This window comes from Nicotiana attenuata, unplaced genomic scaffold (assembly GCF_001879085.1).
Source record: "Nicotiana attenuata strain UT unplaced genomic scaffold, NIATTr2, whole genome shotgun sequence".
Lineage (NCBI taxonomy): Eukaryota > Viridiplantae > Streptophyta > Magnoliopsida > Solanales > Solanaceae > Nicotiana > Nicotiana attenuata.
Window position 1 is genome coordinate 1 of NW_017679643.1, and position 13,373 is coordinate 13,373.

A 13,373-nucleotide genomic window follows, 5' to 3' on the forward strand; every position below is an offset into this window, starting at 1 on the left:
ATTCCTCAAATGAATTCCCCACCACTGAGAAGTCATCCATGAACACCTCCATTATATCTTCTACCATGTCAGTGAATATGGCCATCATGCACCGTTGGAATGTGGCGGGTGCATTGCATAGGCCAAAGGGCATCCTCCTGAAGGCATAAATTCCGTATGCGCATGTGAAGGAGGTCTTTTCTCTATCCTCAGGGGCAATGGAGATCTGATTGTACCCTGAGTACCCATCCAAGAAGCGAAAGTGTGACCTCCCTGCCAATCTATCCAGCATTTGATCAATGAAGGGAAGTGGGAAGTGGTCTTTCCTGGTGGCTAGATTCAACTTTCTGTAATCCATGCAAATCTCCAGCCTGTGACGGTTCTTGTTGAGATAAGTTCATTGTTGTCATTCTTCACCACCGTCATGCCACCCTTTTTAGGCACACATTGAACTGCGCTAACCCAGCTACTGTCAGAAATTGGGAAAATGATTCCCGCATCCAACCACTTTATCACTTCCTTCTTCACCACCTCCTTCATATTTGGGTTCAGCCTCCTCTGATGTTCCCTTGAAGGTTTGTGCCCCTCTTCCAGCAGAATCTTATGCATGTAATAGGCGGGGCTGATCCCCTTGATGTCTGCCATGGTCCACCCAATGGCAGTTTTGCACTCCTTTAGTACCTGTATAAGCTGCTGAACCTGCACATCTAACAAACCAGATGAGATAATAACAGGTAATGTGGAGTTGGGACCCAGAAACTCATACCTGAGGTGGGATGGTAATGGCTTTAGTTCCAGCTTAGGTGGTTCTTCAATGGATGGTTTTGCTGGGGGGTCTCTCTGTTTTCTAAGTGTAAAGGCTCAAACTCTAAATTTCTGTCCCAGAACCCTTTACCTTCCAATGCCAACACCCATTCCGCCAAATCCTCACCATTCACTTCATCCAAATTTGTCAAGCATGCAGTAAGGGGATCCTCAACCGTCAACGCCTCATCATCAGACTCTACAATTACATCCACTGCATCAATAAGAGAACAATTTGCGAACTCACTTGGTTGCCTCATCGATTTCTGCACATTGAATATAATTTCTTCATCATTGAGCCTCATCTTGAGCTCCCCAGTCTCGCAATCAATCAAGGCTCTCCCCGTGGCCAAGAATGGTCGTCCTAAGATTATAGGAATTTCTTCATCCATTTTGCAATCCAAGATTACGAAATCTGCAGGGAACACGAATTTCCCTACCTGAATAAGCACATCATCAAGGATCCCAAATGGACACTTCACAGTCCTGTCGGCCAGCTGCAACAACATAGAGGTGGGTCTAGCTCTCCCAATGCCCAACCTCTTATAAATAACCAGGGGAATAAGATTAATGCTGGCCCCTAAATCACAGAGTGCCTTAGCAAAGGCAAAGTTCCCAATAGTGCATGGAATTGTAAAACTACCTGGATCAGATAGCTTTTCAGCAACAGGTCTAGATACCACTGCACTACAGGTCTGAGTAAGTGTCACTTTGGACAAGTCTTGAAAGTCAAACTTCCGAGACATCAAGTCCTTCATCATTTTAGCGTATCCCGGCATCTCCTTTAAAGCTTCAATCAATGGAATGTTTACCTGGATTTGTTTTAGCATCTCCAAGAACTTTTTATACTGCTCCTCCTTTTGATGCTTGGCCAACCTTTGTGGAAATGGTGCAGGAGGTCTTTTCTTCCCAATCACTTGAGATTTCTCTTTCTCAGCCACTGTTTNAATTGCAGTCGATAATCACCTTTAAAATGTAGTCATTGTTGCTCCTTAATAACACCATTCATTAGCTAGAATAATCACCATAAAAAAGAGCAGTAGTTTCCCCAAGCATTGCAGCCACAACTACATAAAATAAAAAATTATCGTCGCAACTGTTAATGAAAAAGAGTGCATAATTGCAGTCATAACTCCAAATACAAAGTGCAGAATTGTAATTATAACTGCTATCGACGGCCCCTTTTTCTCGCGAAATTGGGTTTACGACATTTGGGCGGACAACTCTATTCCTGTTTGGGATTTGGGTTTTTGGATTTGAAGAGTCGCCACCTAATGATTAAGTGCATTAGGACACTAAGGGTTTTTGAGTTGGAAAACCAGAGTTCGGGTAAGGGCTAGAAATTATCTCGAGGGGAAGGTGTTAGGCACCCCTCAAGATCCACTAGTGTGGTTCCCGGCCATGTCATATTGTGACTTTAAATGCAAACAACAAGTAGGCAAACAAATACAAAGGGATTTTTGTTTTCCACCCTGCTGTTGCTGAGGTGGGTGGTACCCTTGCTGCTGATTGTTGTACCCCTGTGGTCTAGGATAAGGTGCCATGTTGTTGGGGGGTCTCATGCCTCCCATGTTTCCGGCGTTATACTGTGTCTGAGGTGGCCTGTACTGCTGCTGAGTCTGCTGACCCCAGTTCTGATTACCTTGCCTCTGACCCCCATAGTTAGCCACATAGTTCATATCTTCAGGGTGCTGATGATGATGATCATGCTCTGTATTCCAAGGATTACCAATTGGCTGGCTAATGCAAGATGTGCATAAGCCCCCATTGGTAGTATCTACTATATGTACCTGCTGCTTCTGCCTTGATTCCTCCACCTCTTTGGTGAGGATGCTCATTTGTGCCAAGAGAGTCGCCATATTTTTAGCCATTGTATTAGAAGGATCAAGAGGCACTGAGTGCACCACTGGAGTGATAGGTGTGTTCCTAGTTGTCCAACCCGAATTCTACGCCATTTTGTCGAGCAAATTCTGACCTTCTCTCCAAGTCTTGCTCAAGAATGCCCCACCAGCAGAGGCATCAACGATATTCTTCATGCTGTCTGATAGTCATGTAAAACCGTTGTCCCAACATCTGTTCTGGAACACCATGGTGGGGACACATAACCAACATTCCCTTAAACCTGCCCCATGTCTCGTGTAGTGTCTCCATTGGTTTCTGTTTGAAACTCACAATCTCATCAATTTGTTGAGCAGTTTTGTTGGGCGGATGGAACTTGTTGTGAAATTGCTTGACTAACTCATCCCAAGTTTCTATAGAGTTTATGGGGAGCGAGTTTAGCCAAACCTGAGCAGCTCCTGTCACCGAGAATGGAAACAATAATAGCCTGATTGCTTCCGGAGTCACGTTGGGTTGCCTTTGAGTTTTGCATATAGACAAGAAGTTCTTCAAGTGTTGCTGAGGATCTTCTGTTTGTGTTCCAGAAAAAAGTCCCTTGTTCTGCAACAAGTGTAGCATGTTATTTGTGATCTGGAACGATTCAGCTTGTATTGCGGGCACAACAATGGCAGTGGCCAGATTGTCAGCTGTGGGTTGTGCCCAGTCATATAGTGCACGCTCAGGCACGGGAGGTGCTAATTGCTCATTCCTGACGTTTCCGTTGGGGTCGTTTATGTCGCCCATGTCAATTTCCAATTTGTGTGTTTGTTGGGGTTGTTGAAGTCTTTTGTTGGCACGATTCAATGCCCGGAATGTTTTCTCGGGGTCTGAGAGTCCTTCAAGTAGTTCTCCAGTCCTCGTAGAATTTCTAGGCATACACCTGTGCACCCAGATCAACAACCGTCAAATTTTCAATGAAAAAGATGGTAGAGAGAAAACTGACTAATCTTTGTATTTCTGTCAATGGAAATTGATAATTCCGTTAACTCCCCCGGCAACGGCGCCAAAATTTGATCACGCCCAACTATGCCTTATAAAAAAGTCTCTGCGGACGTTGCAAATATAACCCGAGTATTACGCCCAGGGTCGAATCCACAGAGAGTTAACCTATCAACCACTATCTTCAGACCCACTAATTCTTCAGAACCAGCTTCCCAAATATTCAAATCTCAGTTGAATGTTCTTTAACAACTACGCTTGCAAGTACTAAATAGCTGTAAACTAAACTAATAAGGTTGTAAACAATTATGATAAAAAGCTAAGGCAATGATTTCCCCTATTGATGGAATCCCTTCTGTTTATGCTCATACAAATTTACCAACACATCTCTCTCAATCATGAACGCTAATCTTACCGTAAATCTCTCCCGAGTAATCACAATAATTTACTATTGCATTCTCCCGAGATACACTAGCTTACTTTATTTAGCACGATTCACTTTAGATTACACCCAAGGCTTCGTTATCCCTAATCCCGCCTTTAAACCCGTAATTATAGATTCCTCTAATAATCTAGGAGTGGTGTTGTTCAACAATACCCTAAATATGCACTCTTTTCCAAGTTATGCACACTAAATAGGCACAGCTAATTGAGGATCCTGTCAATTAACTACAACAAACACAAAGTTGAACAAATAGAGATTAAACTAGCAATTTGTATTCACATAAACAAGAAGTTCATCACCCAATAGGTTCCATCAAAACCTTTGACATGGAATTTAGCTACTCATGGCTATGGGAAAATAAGCTAAGATTGAATTCATCATAAAAATCAAAAGTAAAGAAGAAAGATGTTTGGAGTATTCTCTCACAATGGTTTTCCTTGCTAAGAAATCTTAAAAATCAACACATGCCTCTCTTGGGCGAAGTCTAATGTTTTAAATAGGGTTTAGGTCTAAAAATCCCGTGTTTTACACTTTAGTCCCTGAAGTTTTCTGCGTCCGCCGCGGTTCTGCCGCGGTCGCGGTCAAACCGCGGCCAAAAGCCTTCTCTGAATCTGAATTTATCCGCAGCTATCTTCCACCGCGATTCTACCGCGGTCGCGGTGGAACCGCGGTCAAACCAGTTCTCTGAATCTTCAGGCCTGTTTTGCGTGGTGTACTTGGGGAATTTCACAGTTGGCCTCTTTTTCTTCAATTTTGACTCCAAAACTGCTCCTTAGCCTTCCTTATACATATATCACCTGCCAATCATGAAAAGCACTAATAAGAGCATTTTATTATCACTTTTAGCATTAAAACTACACAAGAAGGTGATTATTTAAGGTGTGATTATAGTCAAATTCACCTATTATCATTAGTCTATATATACACATAGTCAATAGAAGCGGATGTAATATATAACCAACGGGTTCAACTGAAAGCAGTATTTTTGCAAGTATAGATAATATGTAAAAAATCACAAAAATTTCAACATGAAGGTTAAATTCATCAAATTTATATCTTCGACTCGTCTTTACATAATGATCAAATGAATCATACCACTTTACTTTTAATGACACAGCTTAGAGATTTGGTCTTACGAAATAATGGTTCTGTTATCTGGACTTCTTCCAAATCCAAAGTTAGAGAGCTCAGTTCTTTCTATCAGGTTAGACTTCTCAAACATGCTAATATTAACCTGAATATCGTGTTTCATTAAAAAGTTGATACATGTTGAAATATTTTGAAATATTTCAGCCTTAATACTTGTTGGATGGTGTATATGATACCTCTAGGACTAAGTGGCGCGACGAGGTGAATTTCTAACATCTTTAAACCCCCTTTAATCAGTTACATTTTCCTTTATATATTCTTCTTCACTAGTTTCTATATGTTGTGTTTTTCCTCAGTGTAAGAGTTTCGAATGAATTAGGTGTTGGACGACCTCAAGCAGCTCGTTTAGCAGCTTGTACAGCAGTATTCTTGGTGGCTACAGAAGGCATTGTTGCAGCCATAATTTTGATTTCGGTTCGTAAACTGTGGGGCTATTGTTATAGCACTGAGGAAGAAGTAGTGGGATATGTAGCAGAAATGCTAGTCTTGATAGCAGGATCCCATTTTTTAGATGGTATTCAATCTGTACTTTCAGGTTTGTCCAAATTTATAATACACAAAATTCCCATTGCTATGTTTCAAGAATCTGAACTATGTTTCTTGGTTTGTTAAAGCAAGGCTTTAGGCTATATCAGAACATTAGCCAAATCGAAATTGAGAAGCAATATTTTAATTATTCGGCTTAGACATAAGAGGCGGATCCATAATTTAAATTTGATGGATTCAACCTTTATGTTCTTACCGTCAAACCTATTATACTTTTGAGGTTATGCTTAATTATCTTCTGAAATTTGGGTGATTTTTCACATGTGGATCTATTACGTATTGAAAATGCTGAGTTCAGTTGAACCCGTCAACTATATGCTATATCTGCCTATTATATGCTACATCCGCCTCTGTTTGACATTTAAACAATGTTGATAGGGTGAATCCAGAGCTAGCATAGAAGAAAATGCAAAATGACATTTGACATGTAGAGAAAGAGTTTAACATCCAAACAATATGGCAAGATGCACACAAGTTCATCTAACTTTTCTTGATATAATCCATCACACTAGATACAAATCTAAAAGAATTCTCTTTTCCTTTTGATATTTGAAGCTTATGTAATTTCTTGAATTCACTGTTCAATCATGTCATCAACCATACTAGTCTTCAATAATTTATGTGTTAAGAACATGAACTTGGGATAAACTCAAAATTAACCAATGAGATAAGGATTTGCCAAGAGTACGGAAAATAATGCAAAAAACAACTTCGACTAGTTTTGAACAAACTATGATCTTCGCTTTGTTCATCATCTCATCGTGCTCCACTAATAGTTCTTTGATTTGACAACGATGATTTGGTTCGCTCCCTCAAGTATTATTTATCTGCTATGGACTAGAGAGGGATACCTAAAATGACTAATGCTTTCCAATTTATGCTCAACGGCTCCATCTTTATTTTTTATTATTGAAAATTTATATTCTCTCCTTCGAAACACTATAATTTGAAAATAATTTAGCATAAACACCTATTAGAAAATTTTGAGGTCCCCAAAATTATGGGGCCTAAAGCACTTGGTCGGCCCTGATATTTACTCTTATTTAAGTTCTTTGCATATCATTTATGCTAGAATTTGTTTGCTCCTTGTAGTTTAAATAGAACTGGAAAGTCTGGATCGAGTATTTATTATTTTATTATATTGTTATGCATTTATAGTGCCTTGTTCTTTTGAACCTAGTGGTATCAGAGCCTATAGTTTTATTTATTGGTAAATTATCTATTTGAATGATTGAGACAAATATGAACAAAATAGCATCTTTAAATAAAGTAATTATCAACCCATATGAAATATGTGCAACAATCAAGCAGGAAGTTAAAGAACTACTCCAGTGTGATTACTATTTCTACTCGAATATTTTTATATTTAATTAAACAAGAGACAACAAATTTATGTAAGTCAAAACATCATATCAATATTTTTTAGTATTAAATCTAAGACCATTGAATAGATTAAGACACATGACATTATATAACTCACGAATGAGGAAAAGAAAAATGAGAGGAAAGAAAAATGAGAAGAGATACAATTAAAATCTAAGCCACCAACAAATTGTAATCAATGGTTAATCCTAATATTCACTTTAATTTTTACTTATTATTACGTTCTCTAAATAGTTGATGAATTTAAGGATAAATAATTGTGTATTATTTATCAGAGAAGTAGAGAAAGAGGTTCCGCCTCTATACATATAATAAAAATAAAGACGTATCTATCACATATCAATAGTTGCGTTAAGTTGTTAAACAAGAATTAACCGAAATAACAGCCCACCTAATCTGTTAAACTAACAATAGCCGGCTTTTATATATATATATATATATATATATATATATATATATTATTATTATATATATATTATATATATATATATATATATTATGTATAATCCATGTATACTGTTGTGATGAACCAAAAGGTCATCTTCTGTTTTAGAACCCGATTCCGTGTTCTGAGGTCTTAAAAACCTCATTTTATCTCTTCTCGATTTGCATGCGCAGTCCGGGCGTGTATCCGAAAATCCCTTATGTGAAAAATTTAAGAAATGATGATTTTTGGCCTAAAAAGTTGATTTTTTTATAGACTTCGGTCAATATTTTGGGTAAATAGACCCGGACCCGTGTTCCGACGGTCCCGGAGGGTCCGTAATAAAATAAGGGACCTGGGCGTATGCCCGGAACAGAATTCCGAGGTCCCTAGCCCGAGAAATGAATTTTTGAAGGAAATTGATAAGACTGAAAATCTAACAATTTAAAAGATTTGATCTTGTTGGTATCGGGCCCGTATTTTGGTTCCGGAGCCGGTACAAGTCCGTTATGATATTTAAACCTTATTTGTGAAATTTGGTGAAAAACGAAAACGATTTGACGTGATTCGGACCTTTGGTGGAGAAAATAGAAATTTTGAAACTATCTTGAAAATTTCATGCAATTTGGTGCTAAATTCATAATTCTAGGTGTTATTTTGGCGATTTGATCGCATGAGCAAGTTCGTATGATGTTTTAAGACTTGTGTATATGTTTGGTTTGGAGCCCCGAGGGCTCGGGTAAGTTTTGGATAGGCTACAGTGTGATTTTGGAACTTCGAAATTTGCTGTTGTAACTGGTATCTGTAGCAAGCCTCTGATCTCGCAATTGCGAGATCAGGCTTCGCAAATGCGAGTCAAGCAGGCATAGCAATTGCGAGGTGTTTTATTGCAATTGCGAAGAAATCCTGGGCCAGCACAGTTCGCAAATGCGAACAAATCTTTGCAATTGCGAAGGGAGTCTGGGAAGGGGTATGATCGCAAATACGATCTTCTACTCGCATTTGCGAGGAACAGTGTTCGCAAATGCGACACTTTCTTCGCATTTGCGAAGGCAGCAGGACTGTGAAGAGATTCGCATTTGCGAAGCTCAGGTAAATTGGACATATGTAGTTGAGTAAAAGGGTCTTAGACGGGATTTTTCATTTATTCTCCCATTTTTCAAAACCTAAACTTCAATAGGTGATTTTCCTATAGCAAGTTCATCCCCAAATCATAGGTAAATGATTCTTAACTCATTTCTATCAATCTATCTCATCTTTTTGCAAAATTTCATCCTAGAATCTTGGGTTTTTCATGGTGGAATTGAGTGTTTTTGGGTAGAACTTAGGAATTTCGAAATTTGGGGATTTAGACCTCGAATTGAGGTCGGATTCCAAAACCAATTGTATATCCGGGCTCGGAGGTGAATGGGTAATCGGATTTTGGTCCGAATTTCGAGTTTTGACCAAGCGGGCCCGGGGTTGGTTTTTGACTTTTTGGGGAAAATATTGGAAAACCTATAATTATGCATTGGAATTGATTTCTTTAACGGTAATTAATGTTATTAAGTTGATTATGACTAGATACGAGTGGATTGGAGGTGGAATCGAGAGGTAAAGCGGTATTTGAGCTTTGAAATACCCGTTGGCTTGAGGTAAGTGTTTGGTCTAACCTTGACTTGAGGGATTAGAGATCCCCGACTTAATTGCTATGTGAAATTCCATGTGTGTGGCGTATAGGTGTGGTGACTAGTACCTATGCGCCGCCAAATAGCCCGCTCCCTTCCCTGTTTCCTAATATATTGTTTCATGTCTTAACTGCTACTTGCTTATTGATTCTTCCATGTCTAATTGCTTCTTGTTAAATGTGATTTTCTCTATCGAAGGTGTTAATTGTTTCGTAGTTTCATTATATTACATTGCCAGTTGGAGTTGGTTTGTTGGTGCTTCATGGTACACTTTAGCTGGTCTCGCTGTGTAGAATAAACTGTTGAAGTTTCATAATTGTATAGATCTTCCGTTGTTTTGACTTGAGATACAAATGTTGTGGAGGGTTTGAGTTAATTTGTGAAATACTTGTCTTATTTTGTGATTAGTACTGATATGGTGGGATCGGGTTGTACGCCGCAATAGGAGGAATAAGGGTGAAATGTGATCTGGTGGGATCGGGTTGCGCGCCATAACAAGGAGTAATAAGGGTGGACATGTGGGATCGGTTTGCACGCCGCAATATGAGGAATAAGGGTGATAAAGTGAGGAGTAATAAGGGTGGACTGGTGGGATCGGGTTGCACGCCGCAACAAGGAGTAATAAGGGTGAATGTTCATACTGTTGTTGATTATATGGTGGGATTGGGATGCGCGCCGCATCATTTGTTGTTTATGTATTCTTCTTCTGCTAAGATTCATTATTGTGGTGTTGAAACTCTCTTAAGGATTGGTTATAGCTGAGTATTGGTAGAACGACTAGGTTCCGCATTTATTACTGTCCTATTTCATTCCGTATCTTCTTTTTGCCTTATTATAAACTGTTGCAGGTTATATTGTATAAGTTACTGTCATATTTATATTGTCACTACTTCGTCGAGGTTAGGCTCGGCACTTACCAGTACATGGGGTCCGTTGTACTGATACTGCAATTTGCACTTCCTGCGCAGATTTCGGAGCTGGTAATGGCTGATCGAGAGGTCGGTTGCTGACACTTCATTCAGGAGACCCAAGGTAGTCCTGCAGGCGTCCGCAGGCCTTGGTGTCCCCTCCTACATTTTGTATCTCTATTTTATTTACTTTCGAGACAAATGTGTTTTTCTTTCAGACCAGTATTTGTAGTTATCTCTAGAAAGTTCGTGAGTTGTGACACTAGTTTCTGGGTGGTAACTGTTCGGTTTTGTTAATAGTATAAGGATAATCATTTAAATATGTACTTCCGCTTTTATTTTTGTTTGAATTAGCTTTTGTTATCTTAACTATGAAAATGTAAAAGAAAAAGGTGATTATAACTCTAATGTTGGCTTGCCTGGCGAGTGCGATGTTAGGCGTCATCACGGTCCCGTCGGTGGGAAATTCGAGTCCTGACAACTGGTTACAAAAAAATATATATATTAAATCTGGCCAGTTATTTGTGTAATAATCCCGCCACAATTAGTCCACATACAATAATTGTCCATGCCTTTAAATTAGGTCTAGCCACTATCTTTTCTAGGTAAAACTTATGTAAAACAAATCAATATAAAGTCTAAATTTATGGCATTTTTGGCCAAGCATATTTGACTCTACTTTAAGCTATGTTTTTATTGATTCATATGACAAACGTTCAAGTTTAAATAAGAATATGTCTCAAAAGTAAAACAAATTCTTCATTGGTTTACTTTTTCGCTCATACTTTCTATTATGGCGACATCATGTATTAGTAATTGAGTTCTAAATTTAATTTTTTAGAATATATTTAGTAAATTTCTTAATTTTATATACTAAAACTACTGAATTATTTCTGAATCCATAAATAAGAATATGTCTCAAAAGTAAAATAAATTCTTCATTGGTTTACTTTTTCGCTCATACTTTCTATTATGGCGACATCATGTATTAGTAATTGAGTTCTAAATTTAATTTTTTAGAATATATTTAGTAAATTTCTTAATTTTATATACTAAAACTACTGAATTATTTCCGAATCTATATATGAGCTTCTAGCTCCGCCTCTGCTATCTATATGGTGTCATATCGTAGAAATATAAAAAAAAGGCAGCCCGGTGTATTAAGCTCCCGTTATGTGCGGGGTCCGGGGAAGGACAGGACTGCAAGTATCTATTGTACGCAACGTTACCATACATTTCTGCAAGAGGTTATTTTCACGGCTCAGAACCCGCGACCTCTTGGTTATATGACAACAACTTTACCAATTACATCAAGGTTTCCCTTGGTACCATAGAAGTACAATGACTTAATTTGATATTCCTGAGCAAAAAGACGAAAAGAAAATTAAATTATGTAATAGAAGTCAATCTTGGAAAGTGGTAAAAGCAGCAAGTTGTTCGGACTTGGTCTCGTGTCTTATTGTCGTTTTTAAACAAATCCTACCACATTACTAATCCGGATTTAACTTGTCAATATAAGAAAAGTACATTAATAATGTATTTTAATCTGTTATATTAGATTAGTTGTGTTATTTTTAGCTTATTAATTATGGGTTATACGTGATTTGAAAGTGTAAAAATTTCTCTTTTATAAGATAGTTTAACTTCTATACATGTTTTCAAGATCAGGTCTAACGAAACTAGTAAGCTAAAAAATAAGGCTGGATAAGCTTTTTAAGGCTGCAGCTTGGGTTGTTTCAAACTTCATTTTCCGATATTGATATTATACTTGTCGTTTGCTGGTTTCGTGGTTTCTTTTGATGGTACTGATATATTGTCTGCCGAGGGTCTTTCGGAAACAGCCTCTCTACCCCTTCGGGTAGGGGTAAGGCATGCGAAAACACTACCCTCCTCAGACCCCACTAGTAGAATTTCACTGGGTCGTTGTTGTTGTTGATATTATACTGGTCGTTTGGTTGGGAAGTTATCTCACCGTTGTATTGTCTGTTAATTATCTCGGGATTAGTTATTTCGGGATTGGTATCCCACCCTCGGATAAAAATAACACTACAATCCCAGGATAACAACCGCGATTTTATCTCAACCAAACGAGACTGAGTACCATTATTAGGCAAGGTTGAGACTTGAGAGAGGAAAATGGATATACAAGAGAGGGAACTAGATCTTGAGTGTCCATTGATTACAGAATCTAAGAACAGAAGAAATGAGATTTTGGTAGAAGTGAAGAAGCTGTTGGTATTAGCAGGGCCTCTTATGTCAGTGAACTTTCTATTATACTGTTTACAGGTTATATCTGTAATGTTTGTTGGTCATCTTGGAGAGTTAGTGTAAGCGCTACTGTGTTAAAACACAAATTCAGAAAAAAATTGTTAGAAAAATAAAAGAAACTGGAAAAACAGAAGAGTTTAAGAAATATTCCGAGTCCACAATTTGCTTGTGTATCCTTAAAGAATTTTAACCCCCTCACACGTAGCCAAGGTAATGGATTAAATCCTCCCAGGATAAAACGGAATAAACCTTCCTGCAACAGTGGCAATACAAACTGCACGATACAACAAACTTAAATAACGGAGCAAAATCACACTTACGAATTTGAGAGAGAGAGACTGCGAATTAGAATGCAGTATATTCAGAAAGAAAGAAGTTCTGGAGTGTTTTTCGTGTGTAGAAAATGGAGCCTTGCCTCAGAATTTATAGGCAATTATCAGAAAAGGTGTCTGGAAAAGGTGACTTTTCAGAAGAATACGCTGCCTGCCGCGGTTCTACCGCGGTCGCGGCAGAACCGCGGTCAGAGAGGCTTTCTGTACCTGCCTGCCGCGGTCGCGGCAGAACCGCGGCCAGAGAGGCCCTTTGAACCTTCAGCAAGGTTCTGGCGTATTTTCAGCAGTGATTTGGCATATAATTAATTATTAAATAATTAAATAAATTTTGTCCAAAAATAATCTTATCGAATCTTATCGATCGATCATTTTCCAAATCCAAAGCCAAAGCCGAGCCGAGCGAGCGACGACGACGGCGCGAGGGTTCATTCTCTTCAACTCCTTTTAAGAGCTTTAAGAAGTGATTCTATATATAAGCACACAAATGTGGTTGTCCCTCACCAATGAGGGACAAAGTGCAAGACAAAAGTTCACTTCTTCAAATTTTCAATTTCCCTCCATTTCCAATTCACACTTCTTCTACTTTAAAGCCCAATGGCTTAAAGTCTAACAATCCCCCACATGAATGGGAATGGCTGTATCAAGAAAGAT

The 13,373-nt window shown here is 38.5% G+C and overlaps 1 protein-coding gene across 1 annotated transcript; it reads left to right on the forward strand.

The window, feature by feature from the left end:
* Positions 1-5,187: 5,187 nt before the first annotated feature.
* Positions 5,188-8,517, forward strand: LOC109221771 (protein DETOXIFICATION 17-like; the record flags this gene model as incomplete). The annotated part of the gene is made up of 3 exons (XM_019386220.1): positions 5,188-5,249; positions 5,491-5,729; positions 8,387-8,517. Coding segments are annotated over exons 1-3 (432 nt in total), but the record flags the coding sequence as incomplete, so codon positions are not given.
* Positions 8,518-13,373: the final 4,856 nt, after the last annotated feature.